Source organism: Marmota marmota, unplaced genomic scaffold (genome assembly GCF_001458135.2).
Source record: "Marmota marmota marmota unplaced genomic scaffold, marMar, whole genome shotgun sequence".
Classification (NCBI taxonomy): domain Eukaryota; kingdom Metazoa; phylum Chordata; class Mammalia; order Rodentia; family Sciuridae; genus Marmota; species Marmota marmota.
The window spans coordinates 21,702,992-21,718,594 of NW_025999853.1; the positions used below are offsets into that span (position 1 = coordinate 21,702,992).

General features: G+C 33.6%; 1 protein-coding gene and 1 pseudogene across 1 annotated transcript in view; both read right to left on the reverse strand.

The window, feature by feature from the left end:
• Positions 1–1,692: 1,692 nt before the first annotated feature.
• LOC107139704 lies at positions 1,693–6,273 on the reverse strand (annotated as a pseudogene).
• A 5,094-nt stretch (positions 6,274–11,367) lies between these two features.
• The window catches only part of Tmtc3 (transmembrane O-mannosyltransferase targeting cadherins 3), a 47,950-nt gene continuing 43,714 nt past the window's right edge, over positions 11,368–15,603 (reverse strand). The window contains exon 14 of the mRNA XM_015482955.2: positions 11,368–15,336. Within this exon, the coding sequence (XP_015338441.1) occupies positions 14,534–15,336 (803 nt within the window). The 3' untranslated portion in view covers positions 11,368–14,533. The remainder of the gene's footprint in view (positions 15,337–15,603) is intronic.

The following is a 15,603-nucleotide window of genomic DNA, read 5'->3' on the forward strand; positions in this document are numbered from 1 at the left end:
TCAAAGTAGGATAGATGGATTAGGTGATAGCTCTCATAATCCAATGTATTTAACTCTGAATGTTCTTACATGACACAGGAGCCTTTGGGGGACACCTTATATCCAAATCATAACAATGAGCTCCCTAAAGTCTGGGCTAAACTATATGCTATAATTTGAATATGACTTGTTCCCTCTAAAACTCACTAGAAATGTAATTCCCATTATGAGACATTAAGTGGAGATACCAGGTGGGACCTTTAAGAGGTGATTAGAGTTCTGCGCTCATGAAGAGACTCATTAATTCACATAATTCATAGGTTAGTAGGTTGATGGATTGATGGATTATGGATTACTAATGGATTACTAAAAACTAGCTTCATTAGGGCACTTGTTTATTCTCCCTTGTTTCTTATGTGATACCCTCTGCTACTTGGGGACCCCACCAACCAAAAAAGCCATCACTGGATCTGGCTACTCCACCCTAGACCAGAACCATGAGCCAAATAAACCATCTCTTCATTATAACTTACTCAGTCTGTGGTATTTTGTTACTAACAACAGAAAGTGGACCAATACCTTATGAAGAAGAGCTAAAACTGACATGAGTCACAGTAGTGTTAATCTTCTTGGGTGTCTCAGCCCACCGCAGATATTGCTGGCCTAGTGGATGATTGGAGTGAGGATATGGGACAGAAGCTAGATGAGGGGCTCAGGTCTGTCACAGCACAGGCACTGCACAAAAGGTGTTGGTGAAGGCAAATCCAGGGCATCTCCCCATCAGCACAACATCCACATCTTACTTCTTGAAAAAGCCCCAGGCCTTGCCAAAATTCAAGATAGAATTCACCCAGAGGGCCACACCTGCATCCCAGGTCTCCTGGATTTGGTCCTTACACATCACAGGGAAGGTGCCGTGGTACAAGTAGGCCTGGTGAGCTGACTGGTGATTCCATATCACGGCAATGATGGGGGCATATGGGTGGTATTTGACTACCTAGTAAGTGAACCTGCCAAACTTGGTGACGATGATCAGAACCCCACTGCATCACTTGAAGGAAGTCTCCATGGTGGTGTCACCTGTGGGATTGCTAGTAATGGGCACCACAAGGTAGAGCTTCTCAATCAAAAGTGGGGGCCTCTATATCCTTCCCTACCCCACATCTGTATCCTGCCCTATCCCAAAATTCAGATCCTGGATAGTCTTTTCTGAGCATGTTAAAACAAATTTAGACACAACAAGAAATAACAGGGCTTTATTAAAACTGTTTCAGATCCTAGCCAAAATAAAAGATCAGTCCTAGGGCCCATTCCCTAAGCCACTAGCGGCATGACCAAATAGCACTTGGAAAAAATCTTCAATGGATCTTAGAAGTGAGTATAATATAACAAAACCTTGAGGAAAAGAAAGCATAAACTACTTACACTGAACTTACCTTGGCTGTGGATGTGAAGGCAGGACAACGTGAAGTGGGCACAGTGTTGAGATAGGAGGATAACCTACCAGGAGAAGTGCTTGGTGCTTGTTGGTTGGTTAGTTTTGCAAGCAGAACACAGTGAGTCTTGATGGCTAGTTTTCAACATGCATGAAAGGAAGGTGGAACAGGGATTTTTGGTTTGTTTGTTTCTTTGTTGGTTTAGCCTGAAACTATCAGTTAAAATAAACCCCTCTTATCTTTTTTCTCTCCTCCATCCTCTGCCCCATTTCTAAATTTAGGAAATCTCAGTATTCTTCACAGCAGGCAGAAACATAGGAGACCTGGGAAGGCTCACACCCTTCTTACTGCCCAAGAAGCCACCATTCTCCACCTTGTCACCAGGAAGATAGCACTTTTCTCCATCTTACTAGAAATAGGTCCCTCATCCAAATAGATCTTGCTGTCCACTTCTTGTCCAGCCACAGAATGTTCTGGTCATACTTTTCCATGTAGGCATTATCCAGAGTGATCTTGAGAGCAGCTCACTTCAGATCCATTTTCATGATGTCAATGCCCTTAATGAGCTCAGTTGGGATTTCAGGTCCTTTAGTGTCCAAAGCCACAGCAATTGGTTGATGGAGAATGGGGTCAAAAAACAAAGCTCTCTGTGGATGAGCACACATTCGTGATCAACTCTACATGGCACTCATAAGTCCAAGGGACTAGTCAGACAACCCACATTCATTCCAGACTTAATCATTTCCTTTCATCTCCACTGTTTGGGAAGCTGGGATGATGGTACAATGATGCCAGTGTTCTGGACCGTGAGTCAACATCCAGGCAGCACATGTGCTCCATGAACATGTGAGCTGTAACCATGTGCAGCCGCTGGGTCTGAATGGAGGCAGCCCAGCTTCATTATGAGTCTTCTGAGGTTTTCTGGCATGGTCCAGCTCTGCCTTCACTGCAAATACAGCTAGGAAGCTCCGGAGCCCTCACTCCTATACCCATAGTTTTAATTGTCTTGTAGTTTTAAGTTCTTTAAAATATCTAATAGAAGATTTTTATTCAATCACTTGAAAATATTTGTTGAGTGCCTTCTACATGCCTGAAATGGCTAGTATCTACAGGTATGTGATTGAGCAACTTGGTACCTAATCAATTAAGCCTACAATCATCTTAACATTTATCAAGAACATTTAAAAACATCCTTTGCTTTTCACTTGGTTTTGAAGACACTTTGCTCTAATAGCAACATATGTTTAGCATCTTTCATTGAGTCTAGTTTACATTTACTGATGGCTAGTTTCATTCATTTTTTATGTTTAGTTTATTAATTTCAGTCTCAAGAGGGAATTTTTCCATATACTTAGGACAATATTCTTGAGTATACCTTATAAGATTGGAATCCTGTCCTTTGGTTGGATATATAAGATAGTAATTTAAAAACACTTGAGTTATATCACTTTATGTATAATACAAAGCAAATGTGTTTGCTGATAGATTTCTGAAAAGAGGAAATTATATCCCATCTGATTCAAATGTATGATATGTCAAGGTCATTGTGCTGTCATGTGTAACTAATTAAAACAAATAAAAAATTTTTAAAAAACTCGTTTTATGTATTGTAATCCCTTTACTCTCTAAAATCTCCAAAATCTGTCATAATTGCCCTCCTAGGTGCTGATACCAGGAACATCAATGGGAGTAAGGAAGTGCCCTAACCAGAGGACATGAATAAATTACTTCCATGTTAATTAGTTTATTTCCCTTTTTAATTTTTATAATTCTTTATAAAGAACTGATTACCCATCTGCTACTATGTTCTGTCCTACAGTCACTTATTACCTCTTTCATTGCCTTTATCCTTATTTTTATATTGTATATAGTACTTAATTTTCCTTAAGAAATCAAGCTTAGGGACATATGTGGATTCCTATGAGGATGGCATTCTAGGCAGAAAAAAATGGGAAGTGCAAAGACCTTAAGTCAGAGCTTGACTGATTGAAGTGGATAAGGAGAAGAAAGGAGGAGAAAAGCCAGGAGAAAGATCACTGAGGACCTTTAAAGCACATTAATCAGACATTTTTTGGTGTGTATTTTTATAACACTATATAAAAGCTAGAAAATATGAAAAAAAAAAAAAAGGTCTGGATTCTCCCTCCTGTTGTGCAGTCTTATCTGTCTCCAATCTGTCTTTGCTTAATGTCAGACACCAGAAAAACAACATGTTGCTTTGAAAGAAGTTTTTCTTGAATCATAAAGCTATGGAAATGTATTTAAATTTTTTTAAAAAATTATGTGTTTTATTCACTTTCATAGGACAATAAACCCAATACAAAGAGTTGAAGGAGGAAAGGTAAGTAATTGTCTTTTCTAACTCTAAAATTCAGATTTTGGCTTCTACTACAGTTTAATTGGGAACTAAACAATTTCACTTGGACCCTCTCTTTCTGTTCATCCATCATGCTGCTCTAATATTAGATTTTATGCCTTCCCTCTGTGGAGATGGCTGCCCTTACTACAGACTTAGATTGCCTCTCAATCAAATCCAATGGGAGAAGACCAAGGGACTCTGGGAAGTCTCAGCCTCTTACTAATTCTAATCATGTCACAAAGAAATTTCTGGGATTATTTATCAATGACAATAGCTAAAAATGTAATATACTTATTTCCAGCATGAATTATATGCCTCCATCCAGTGTAGGTCACTGAAGGACTCTCCAAGTGGTACTGGAAGTAGAATAAATTGATAACGGAGAACAAACAACTCAGGAAATATCCATTCATTTGGCTACCCCATCTTCCCACCCTTATACCTTTCAAAAGTGTCTCTGTCTACATTATATACATGTGCCATGTTCCACAGAAACATACCTTTTCACCTCTCTGAAAGAAATAGCATACAAGGTCTTACTCATTTTCTGTACCCAAGAAAAGGGATGTAGCTCAGTGGTAGAACACTTGCCCAGCATGTACAAGGCCTTGGGTTCAATCCCCAACACAAAACAAAAACATAAACCTTTTTTATTCACAACTCTAAATCAAAGATATCTGTTAAATGTACAGTCCTCTCAATCACACTTATGTCTAATTCCTCTGGGCCCACAGAACAAATACTACATAGCACAATTAATCAATCCTCAAATCTCATTCAATGCATATTTTTTTCCTAAGCTGTCATTTGGGGAAGACAAGATAAAATTGTTGCTAGTACACAAACAACTGCCATATTTTATATGACAGGTAGAAAAAAAAACTTGACTTAGAAGTAAAATATATTTCAGAGAATATTTCGTTTTTATTGATAAGAAAATGGTTAAAGGCAGATTAGTAGACCACTTTTTCCTTGGTGGGGATAAGAGAGGGCATGAATGACTTCTGGCATATCTCCTTGTATACAGGGATTCTCTACCTGCAAAGTGCTATAGTGGAATATTTTGGATCAATTGTTCTTGTTGTAAGGAAACTTTAAAATCTGGACTTTTCCTATACCTGTTCTTTGTTTCTATCCTTTGAATTATTAGTCAAGGTTGATGTCAGGTAATATCTATGGTTTAGGTGGCACTGCTTCGACCCTTTAGTCTATTAAGTTAACACAGTTGTTTTTCATGATCATATCTGTTATACATCCTATAATGTTTATAAGTGCACTTCTTTTAACTCCAGGTTCTGGAGTCTGAGAAGTATTTCAAGATTTGAGCTATCTTAACATCTTTTTTTGTACGATTTTGGATTTCTCTAGCAGTACAATTTATTCAAACTCTCGACATAGTTTTTATCTATTTCCATTTACTTTATCTCAGAAAGTAGTATCCAGAAGGAATATAACTGAGAATCAGAGTATTTATAACTAGAAATCACTCTTAGATTTTTTGTCTTCTAGAAATTGGTCATATAGTGCCATAAAGCCTGCATAGCTTTCTCAGACAGAGCCAGACCATGAAGAATAGAATAATTTAACTTCAAATGCACATACATTGATGCACTACTACAAGGATTGAGAACTATCAGGGGAAGAAGATATCATCAACTGGATAAAAAGTGCCAGTGACTGATCCCAAAGAAAGAAAAATGTAAGAGCTGCCTAATGAAAAATTAAATATAACTTTTAAGGAAGCAAAGCAATCTTCAAGAAATGACAGAGAACAAATACAGTGAATTGATAAAAACGGTAGTTGACCAGAAAGAGAAATTGAATAGAGTCAAATGATAATGATGATAAATTAGAAAAAAATTGGAGTTGAAAAATATATTCAATGAAATAAAAGACTCAATAGAGAGTGTCAACAACAGGACTGGTCAAGCAGAAAAAAGAATTTATGATCTTGAAAAGAATTGATGATCTTGAAAAGAATTTATGATCTTGAAGACTGAGGGGAAAAAGAATGAAAAGAAATTATGAAAACTTACAGGAATGAAAAGAAATTATGAAAACTTACAGGATTTATGGAACAGTATGAAAAGAGCAAATGTTTGAGTCATAGAAGTTTAAAAAGAAGAGAAAGAAATAGTAGCAGAAAATCTTCCAAGCCTGGAGAAATGTTAAATATGCAAATACAGGAAGGTCAAATCAAAAGTTTCTAATCATATTCAGTCCAGTTAAGACTATACCTAAAGACTATATCACCAGATATATTATAATCAAGAGGAACCAAGCTACTCTTTCAACACTTTTAGAATTTTCCTCAGCTAAATATTTAATTTGGTCACTAGCAAGTTGTTCCTATTTAAAAACACTAGAACATTAGGACACTAATATAATTCAGTCTTTTTTTTTTTTTTTGGCCACAGTGTAACAAGCCATCTTTTATCCATTGTCAAATAACATGTTCCTAATTTCTGAGACCTTACCAGAATGGTCTTTACTCTCCATATTTCTACCAAAATTCTGCACTTAGGATGTAGGCTTTCTCTCCAGCTCTCCACTGTTCTTCCTAAAAACCCTCTCCAAAATCACCCTTAGCATCCATTTTTCTTTCTACCTTACACTTCAGAACTCTTCCAGCCCCTACTTATTACTTATTTCCCAAGTTGCTTCTACATTTTTAGGTATTTGCAATAACAGTATTCCACTTTTTGATCTCAATTTCTATCTTAGTCAGCTCAGGTTAATAAAGCAAAATACCACAGATTGGGTGTCTTAAGCAACAGACTTTTATTGCTCACAGTTCTGGTACAGTTCTGGTGACAGGAAAGTCCATGATCGAGATGCTGGCAGATTTAGTTCCTGGTAAAGGCCTTCTTGTAGTTTACTGATGTTTGCTCTCTAACTTTGGCCTTATACTGTAGAGAAAAGGGGGATGCTCTGGTCTCACTGTTTTTAAAAATATCACTATTTCCATCATGAGGGTTCCACCCTCGATATTTCATATAATCCTAGTTTTTTCCCAAAGACTCTACCATCAAATGCCACCACACTTAGGTTGAGGGTTTCAATATATAAATTTGGGGGAGGGAAACAAATATTGGGTCCATAACAGATGGTAAGGAAGACAAAAAAATAATGATCCCATTATATAAAACCGCAGAAAATGTAAATGAATGTAAAATGTAGTTAATGCCCACAGAAAAAGAAAGATCAGTGATTTGAGGAAGAGTGTGGTAAGATGGAGGGATTCTAAAGAGCAAGAGGAGTTTTTTGGGGGGATGGATAATAGATACATTTGATGCAAAAATTTCAACAATTGTTTTATAGATTTAGGTATGTTATGATTTAATATTTTAAACAAAATCAGGTCATTTTATTCAAATGATATCTCAAGGTATTTTAAAAATTAATATTTTGTTGTACATTATTTTAAGTCTATATTATTTGCTACTTATTTATTTACTAAAAATCTAAGATAGAATTCTTTTATTGTTTTTTTTCATTTCCTTAACAATACATTTTATAATTGTTAAAACAATTTGAAGTTTTCATATACCCAGAAAAAAAAGCACGTCTTGAATGAATTTCCAAAACCAATAAATTTACTTTTCTAACATTATCTAGATCAAGAAATGAAACAATACCAGAACATTGACTGCCCCCACATCATTCCTTTTCCCAATAAATATCCCACCCATTTCTATTCCTAAGGTAATAATTATCTTGACTTGTAATCTTTTGTTAGATGTATTCCTTGGTATTTGGTTTTATTTTAAATGGCATTTAAACTCCATTTTCTAGTATTTCATTGATAATATACAAAAATTTTTTTTGTATTTTTATTAGTCTACTTTTTTGATGCTGTCTCTCTGTCTACAGGATTTTATAATCTAAACAAAGCTAAAATGTGAGAGATTTTACTCTATCATTTTAGCCAAGTCCACCAATCTCCCATGTCATTGCAGAACTTGGCATGTATCTAATTGAAGCAGCAGCCCTGTGTTTGGTTTCTTCTAGTTTTCTTTTTTGTTTGTTTGTTTTAATTTTTATTTTTTGGTATTAGGGATTTGTTGTTGTTATTTTAGTACTGGGGATTGAATGCAGGGGCATTTAACCAAAGAGACACATCCCAGCCCTTTTTTATTTTCAGACAGGATCTCACTAAATTGCTGAGGATCACAACTGATCCTCCTGTCTCAGCCTTCCAAGTTGCTGGGATTAAAGGCGTGCTCCATGGTGCCGGCTTGTTCTAGTTTTCAACACACAATTCTATTTCCATGTGATTAGATAGTTTTGAGTTTCTCTTTCCCAGAGTTGATTCCCTATGTAATGAGTTAGTGAAGATTTCATTCCACATCCAGAATTTACAAATGCTCCAAGGGAAGAAAGTACTTGGATACACCTCTTCTAGGAAGGACTCAAACGTCAGTTGGCTTTTAATTTTTGTGATTCTTATTATCATACTTTCATTCACAGCTCTCCAAGATATTTGCAAATATGCCTTTAAACTTATCTTTTAAAATTTTTTGTTCCTGTTTTAAAATAGTCGCTGCACTGGTCACAGCAGTGAGTATGTTGGCCTGCCAGCAAGCACCTACTATATCTCACTTTGAAGTACAAGTCTTGATCCATTCTTTTTGACTTCTAATGTTGATGCTTTATGGTCAAAGAAATTAGTACTCCTGTGAATTTGCTAAAGTTTTCTTTGTGGCTGATACATAGTTTATTTCTGTAAATATTCCATATGTATTAGGAAAGAATACATCTTTTGTGTCAAATGTGGAATTCTGTACATTTATGGTTCAAACATATTTAATAATGACTTAACTATGTTTTAGTCTTTAGTATATCAGCTTGTGGCTTTTTTTTTCTCCTCTTCTTGATCCATTAATTTTCTAGAGTTTGGTTAAAATATCTAAACATTTTCTGGTTTATCTATTTCCTTGTAGTATTATTTATCATTATTTTATTTTTAGGTTGTATTAGTAGATGGCATGCATGTTTAGATGGGCATAATTTTCTTGTTCTATTATCCCACCAGTACACATCATTTTTTCATTTATCCCTTAAATTTCATTCTTCATATATTAAAATTGCTGTCCTAGCTTGCTTTAGGTTTATATTTTTCTGGTATACTTTGTGGTCACACTTTTTATTAACTTCTGTATACTTTTCAAGTGTGTTTTATAGACATATTGTTGGACCTTGCATTTATAATTATATATTTTTTTTTTTGAATTTTTAATTTTAATTAAATATTTTAAAACTGGTATTTGACTCAATTACTGTAAAACATGCATATTTGGAACATGTCTATACATTTCACAATGATAATGATCCACTTTGTAAAAATGTTATTATTTGAGTATAGAAAAATATCATTTCTCACTTATTTGAATTGCCAACTATCTCCTCTCACTACCAGGAGAAGAGTATTCCATTGATACTTCAAGCCTAATTTAAGCTGTAAATTACGTAACCTGTCTTTAAGTAGCCTTCAATCACACATGATAAGCATCTTAACATCTATAAAATGACCACCTAAAGAAATACAATTGAATTCATAAAAAGATGTATTAAATCAAAAGTACATGCCAATACTACCAATATGGTTTTATTTTTGTCATTGTCAACATGTACAGCATTGGAATTGTATTAATCATAGTTTAAATATAATATAAATATAATCATCTCCAAGAAGTTTTAACCCACTTAGGTTCTTTGTGATTGCTGCTGTATTAGCAACTGTCTAACATCTACTGTAGTATTGTTTTGCCTCTCTCCCTACTAGTGAGGCCACCAAATAGTTTTCTTCTAATGGTTGAAAAGCTATATTCTTTGATATTTTTGGTAGTATTTTTCAACCTAAGCCACATAATCATGTTTATTTACTCTAATGATGTGTTTAACTTAGTATGTTTTGAGTGGATACATTATTAGCAAGCTTTCCGATCCCTTTTGTCTTTCTCTCCCTTAATCCCCCTTTCTGCTTTATGTTGTATATATTTTCTGTTTCTTTCCTTCTTTCTTAGACTTGTTGTTCACTGGCTATAGGTCTGAGGGAGGAAGGAGGGAACAGATGACTGTGGATGCGATCAGTAGACCATTGGATTCATGGTTTTAGGGCTTGGAGAAAATTGGGGCTAAACATTTGGAATATATATAGCTGCCACTATTATTCTGTGAAGAGAAAGAAGGGGAGGGAGGGAAAAAGGTGAGAGAAAACATTAGCGGTAGGCAGGAAAAAGAAGCCAGCATATAAAAACTTTAGATTCACAGACAGATGGTCATAAAGAGATCACATATTATATATGTACATGCCAGGAATTTACAGATATCTGTATTGGATATAATAAATACATATTATTATGTATAATGACTCTGCTGATGGTCGAGTTACTGTGATTCCACTCTCAAAGGTAAGTTACCAGGCCTATCAGGGTCCATTCAAAACAAGACTGGTCAGAAGTGGTCTTGTTACAGTTAGAAAACTTTTTAAGCCTGATTCTTTAGTTAGAAATAAAGAATGGCAGAGAAACTCCCTATCATTAAAATAGTTCCCACTCTCCAGCCTGCAACTGTCCAAAATAAAGTTTACTTGAAATACTCTATGAAATGGCTAATAAGATCTAACTATCACTCATACTTCAGCATGGATTCATTTAATATGTCTACTTTCTCATTCTGAAACTAAAGTCACAAAGAGGGCAGGAATAAATAAGTTCTGATTAATAAAATCTTTTAGAAAGGGCAAACTAGGATCATTTTTGAAGGCTAGTTTACTCTAAGCAGAATGATGGCAACAGATTCTTTTACAATATAAATGCTATTTATGGGAAGTGTTTTGCTTTGACAGCCTGATAAATGCTATTGATGAAAAAAGTTGGGTTCCAAAGAATGTGAATTTGTCTGAAATCCAATCATAGGTTACTTGAATATTTTCTTATGTAATCTCCCTGATGGCAGAGAAGAGCAGAAGAGCAAGGTAGCAACATTTCAAGTATCTTAGTTCTCATTTATTCACTTAAACTTAATCCCACATTTATTTTAGGCTACCTATGTACAAGCAATGGATCTTTAAATCTCTTTTTGGGATCATGACCATCCCTGGTATCTTGGTGTTTTTGATATTTCCTTTTAGCACTGATCAATTCAAAAGTATCAAATGTGAACATTTAAGCCATGTGTTTATACTAGTAATTAGGTACCAGGAGCTGTTCTAAGTTTCCTGAATATATTAATGTATAAATTATATAAATCCCTTTACTAACTTTACAAGGGAAGTGTTTTTCCAAACTTGCAGATGAGGAAGTTGAGTGTATACATGTTAAACAACTTCCCCCAAATTGTGATAGCAGAATTTGAACCCGTGCAGACAAAGAACTTAAACTTGTATAAAATTCCAAGTTTAACTGTTTCATTTTCTTGATTGCTTTGTCCCCTTTGATTGAGAATGTACTATGGAAGAAACTAATTTCATGTGGTTTTCTCATATCATTGGTAATAAATTAATATCAACTCTTCTTTCTTCATCAGGGCAAAAACCTCTATACACAATATTCTATTTTTTTTTTCAAAACTGAAATGCAAGTCAGATTAAGGTTTTAAAAAGTACCAATTTAATACTTAATATTTAGAAATAAGGTACACAGAGACACAATAGTAATACAAAATACATACAATTTTAAACTGCATTCATTTGAACCCTTAGCATGGATGGCTGACAGCTTCCCAGACATATAATTTTGGACCATGTTATCAGATTTTTTGGGGGGTGTGTGTTTATTTAAAATACATATATTCATGCAATTAGATTTTTTAAAAAAATAAATATGACAATATATGGATTTCTGAAGTATAAATTGACATACAAATCTATATATTTTCTTAATATTTTCATTAAAGAAGCATTCTATAACATGAAACAGTTCAATTTAGATGTAATGAAAAGGCATGAGTCATGGTTTTATTAGAATTGTGTAACTCACATACTTACAGAACAGTAAACACAAAATTGTAAAACAAAATTACATCATTATTTTTCTCCACATCATCAACTTCAGAAAACTACTTCACTGGAATAATTACAAAATTCCCAATTCCAAATGTTAATAAGGAAACTCATAGAAGAGCAATTTGGGAAACTGAATTTTACCTTCTGAGAATTAGTGGAGTAACACAGTATTGCTCCTGGGGATTGTCAAAGCTTTGCTAGAACTCCTGGGGTGTAGATTATTTTATAAAATAGTAGAACTAAAACTCCATCCACTTACCAGCACACGAGCTTGTGATAAGCTTTCCCTTCCAAACAAATGTCCACAACTCTGAATCACAGGTTAGTGAACTGGTCTTAAATGTCCTCACCCTCAACTCTTCAAAAAGGTAGCTCTAGAGTAAGAAGAATCCATTACGTTTTCTCACCTGAATAGTTTGAATTTTTATTTTGAATTTATATGTAAGAAACAATAATCTTACACATAAGCAAGTATGATAAAACTTAAGATTTAATTTTCAAAGAAAACAAGTTATTTATTTATCAGAACATATTCCTTAGTGTTAACTAAATTAAAAAGTTAACACAGGAGAGGCAAAAAGATTTTCCTGAACTAATTAAGAACAGTAGTCCTTAACTCTAACTACAAATTAGAACCAAATGGAGTTTTGAAAAAAACTGAAGCATGACTCCATCACAAGGGGTGGGGTCCATATTGAAACCAGATTTGGAATAATTAATAATTATTAATTACTCAGGATGGATTTTGTTTAAATAATTTAAAATTCAAATACATGAGTATTTCCTGTGTGACAGACACTTGCTCTGAATGCTAATATAATTGTTTTGCTGTCACAAAAGATTTCCTTTTATTTTCCTGAAATGTCCTCCACTTAAAATTATCATTGAAGACATCACCTCAGAAACATTCTCAAGATAGAATGGACAGAATGTAATAACTTAATTTCATTTTTCAAGTCATACTACATGAGGTATTCTCTACCTTCTATTTGAAGTCACAAAATCATAATCTATGAACTGAAATAAGATATTGCTTTAATGTTTAATAGAATCTCCTGGGTCAAGAATTAATACCCACTGGCATCCATGCTTGCTTTAAATTGCCTAGAAAAATCTATGCCAGATCCTCTGGGAACCTAATAAGACTGGGTTTTTAATGCAGATTATGTTTCTTGTGACCTATTTATAAAACATTTCTTAAAAACATTACAGGAATATGGTTTTAGAGACATATATAATTAGAAATTAGTTTTCTCAAAGGAACTAAAAAGTATAGTTTTTGAAATACTACATAATTAGAAATTAGTTACTATCCCAGAATGACAGCTTTCTTGAGCTTTAACATTTCAAATTATAACTTACTTTATAAAACTCATTTAAAATGTATTTTAACTAAAAAAAAAGATTAGATTTCAATTAATAAATTTAACTTTTAATTTGTACCTACTTTCAATGTAACACATTTTTCAGGTTTCAATTTGCTAAAACCAAAGTGATAAATTTATTAATCATTTAGTAGGATAATTTTGTAATTGACAACTGGCCCAAATGATGCAATTTTGGTTAAATCATAATAAATGCTCATATATGCAAATGCACTAGAAAACAAATTGCTTTGTTTTGAAAACAATTTGTTTTCCATATTGGATAGAATTAAGACAGCTTAAAACATTTTTATGAAACTCAGTAGTTAAAATAAATATTTAATAATATATATACCACAAGATATCAAGAATTTAGTGCTTAAAAATAAACTTTGTCACATTGTTTTCAGTTAAAAAGAACTGAATTTAGTGGCTTAAAGTAAGAATAATCAAGGTGTCACTTTGAAAACAGAAAATTAAATTCAATAAAACTAGAGAGCTAACAATAAGATGAAAGAGAAGTCTACTATTACTCAGGAGTCTAAAGTTAAGAATTATCAGAGCTTCTCAATATGATTAATGTTAAGAAACATAACAGTTTGGGGATTAAAAGCTGAAGAACAGTCATGATTTAGTGGTTCATGTTTTGACTGTCAATGTGGAAAAAAAAATACAGTATATGTGAGCACCATTAGAAGAGAGAGAGTGTGTGTGTGTGTGTGTAACTTCAGCTGCTTCAAAACTGCATTGTATAATGAAGAACAAGTATGAAATTAAGAAAAACTATTCTTAAACTAACATGTCATAATTCATCTAAAATGTTTTACCCAGCATTCTAAAAGTCAACCAAATAATACAACATAAAGACCCAGTGTTCTTTTGTAGTGCAAAAATCTCTTGATTTAAAAGAATTATTGAAGAAAAAAAAAATGTGTTCAAAAAATGTTTTTAACCCAATGCCAGTTTTCAACAGGTAAAGGAAAAATGGAGTGGCTAATAAATGGGAATTCATAGAATGAACCAGCACTTGCTGGATTTATCCTCAAAGAATCATAATCATTCAGGCTTCAAACTATTTTTAAGTCAGAGTTGTAAAGATTATTCTGCCAGAAAAATTTTCCTTCTATAATCAAAGTCACAAATTGATCAGCTGTAATTTGAAATTTTTGCTTTGTTAACCAAAACTAAAAACTTCTGCCATATCATATATGACACATATCTTGGGGTAAGACAGGTCTTTAATGAAAAATCTTATTTTGATCCAAGGTAGAGGCAGCCCATGATAGACTGTTACATATTCTTGATAGTTTTCAAAGCTCCCAGTACAAGCAATCACATGATATAGATTGAAGTTTTTGATACCAATGTCACATTATAAAGAATAATGCTATTCTCCATTTAAAATACGTTCAATTTCTTCTAGTCTTTTTAAAGCAGCAACTCTCTTCTTCTCAATTTCTTTGATGTCTTTTGTTGTTTTTTGGGGGGTCTCTTTGTCTGCATTTTTTGCTAATTGTTTTTTGGATTTAGATTCAATTGTTTTCATTATCTGTGTTGGTCTGGATTCACTTCTGATTTCTTTTATATTTTCAGCTGGAAGTTTGTCTCCTTCTTCACCTGAAGTCTTATCAGCTGGGAATACTAGCTGTTCTACAAAACCAGATGAGGAAATTTTATCCCTGACTATACTCAAATGGCGTTGAATATATTCTTCATGTGGTGCTAATGCCAATGTTTCAACCAAGCATTTTTCAGCTTTTAATAAATCCTTCTCTTCAAAATAAACAACACAAAGATTGTGTTTTCCTTGCACATTGCTTGGATCCATCTCCAAAATCTTTTCAAAACATTTTTTTGCTCCAAGTATATCTTTCTTTTGATTCATCAGAATGTCTCCTTTTAAAATGAGACCCTTGATATGATCAGGGTAGTATCTCAGTAACTCTTCTAAAATTGGCAAAGCCTTTAATTCTTTTGCAGTCTGAGAATACAGGAGAGCCAGATTAAATAAAGCACTTCTGAAATCGGCTTGTAATTTTATAGCTTTCTTCATCCAAATCTCTGCCTCAGTGTCCTTTTTGTCATCCATGGCAAGCATTCCCAAATTGAAATAGCCATTAGCATCTTGTGGCTCCTCATTTACGTAGTTTAAAAGTCTTTTTCTAGCTTCAGGTCTGAGTTTAACTTCACCTAGGAATCATTTTTTTTTTTTAAAGATAATAAAATATTATTATCAAATGAATTGCATCTAAGGAACACAGTCATTTTCAAATATTTAATTAGATTACAAAAAGATAGCACCAAAGCAACTAATTTCTATACCTTAAATAAAAAACTAAAAGCAAAAAATCTCTCTTTATTGGAAAGATAAATATGTTTGAAACACTGACATAATTAAATGATAGATCATTTCCTTTCCTTTAAAGTAGTAAGAGTGCTTCAGAAGCCAAAAGGGAA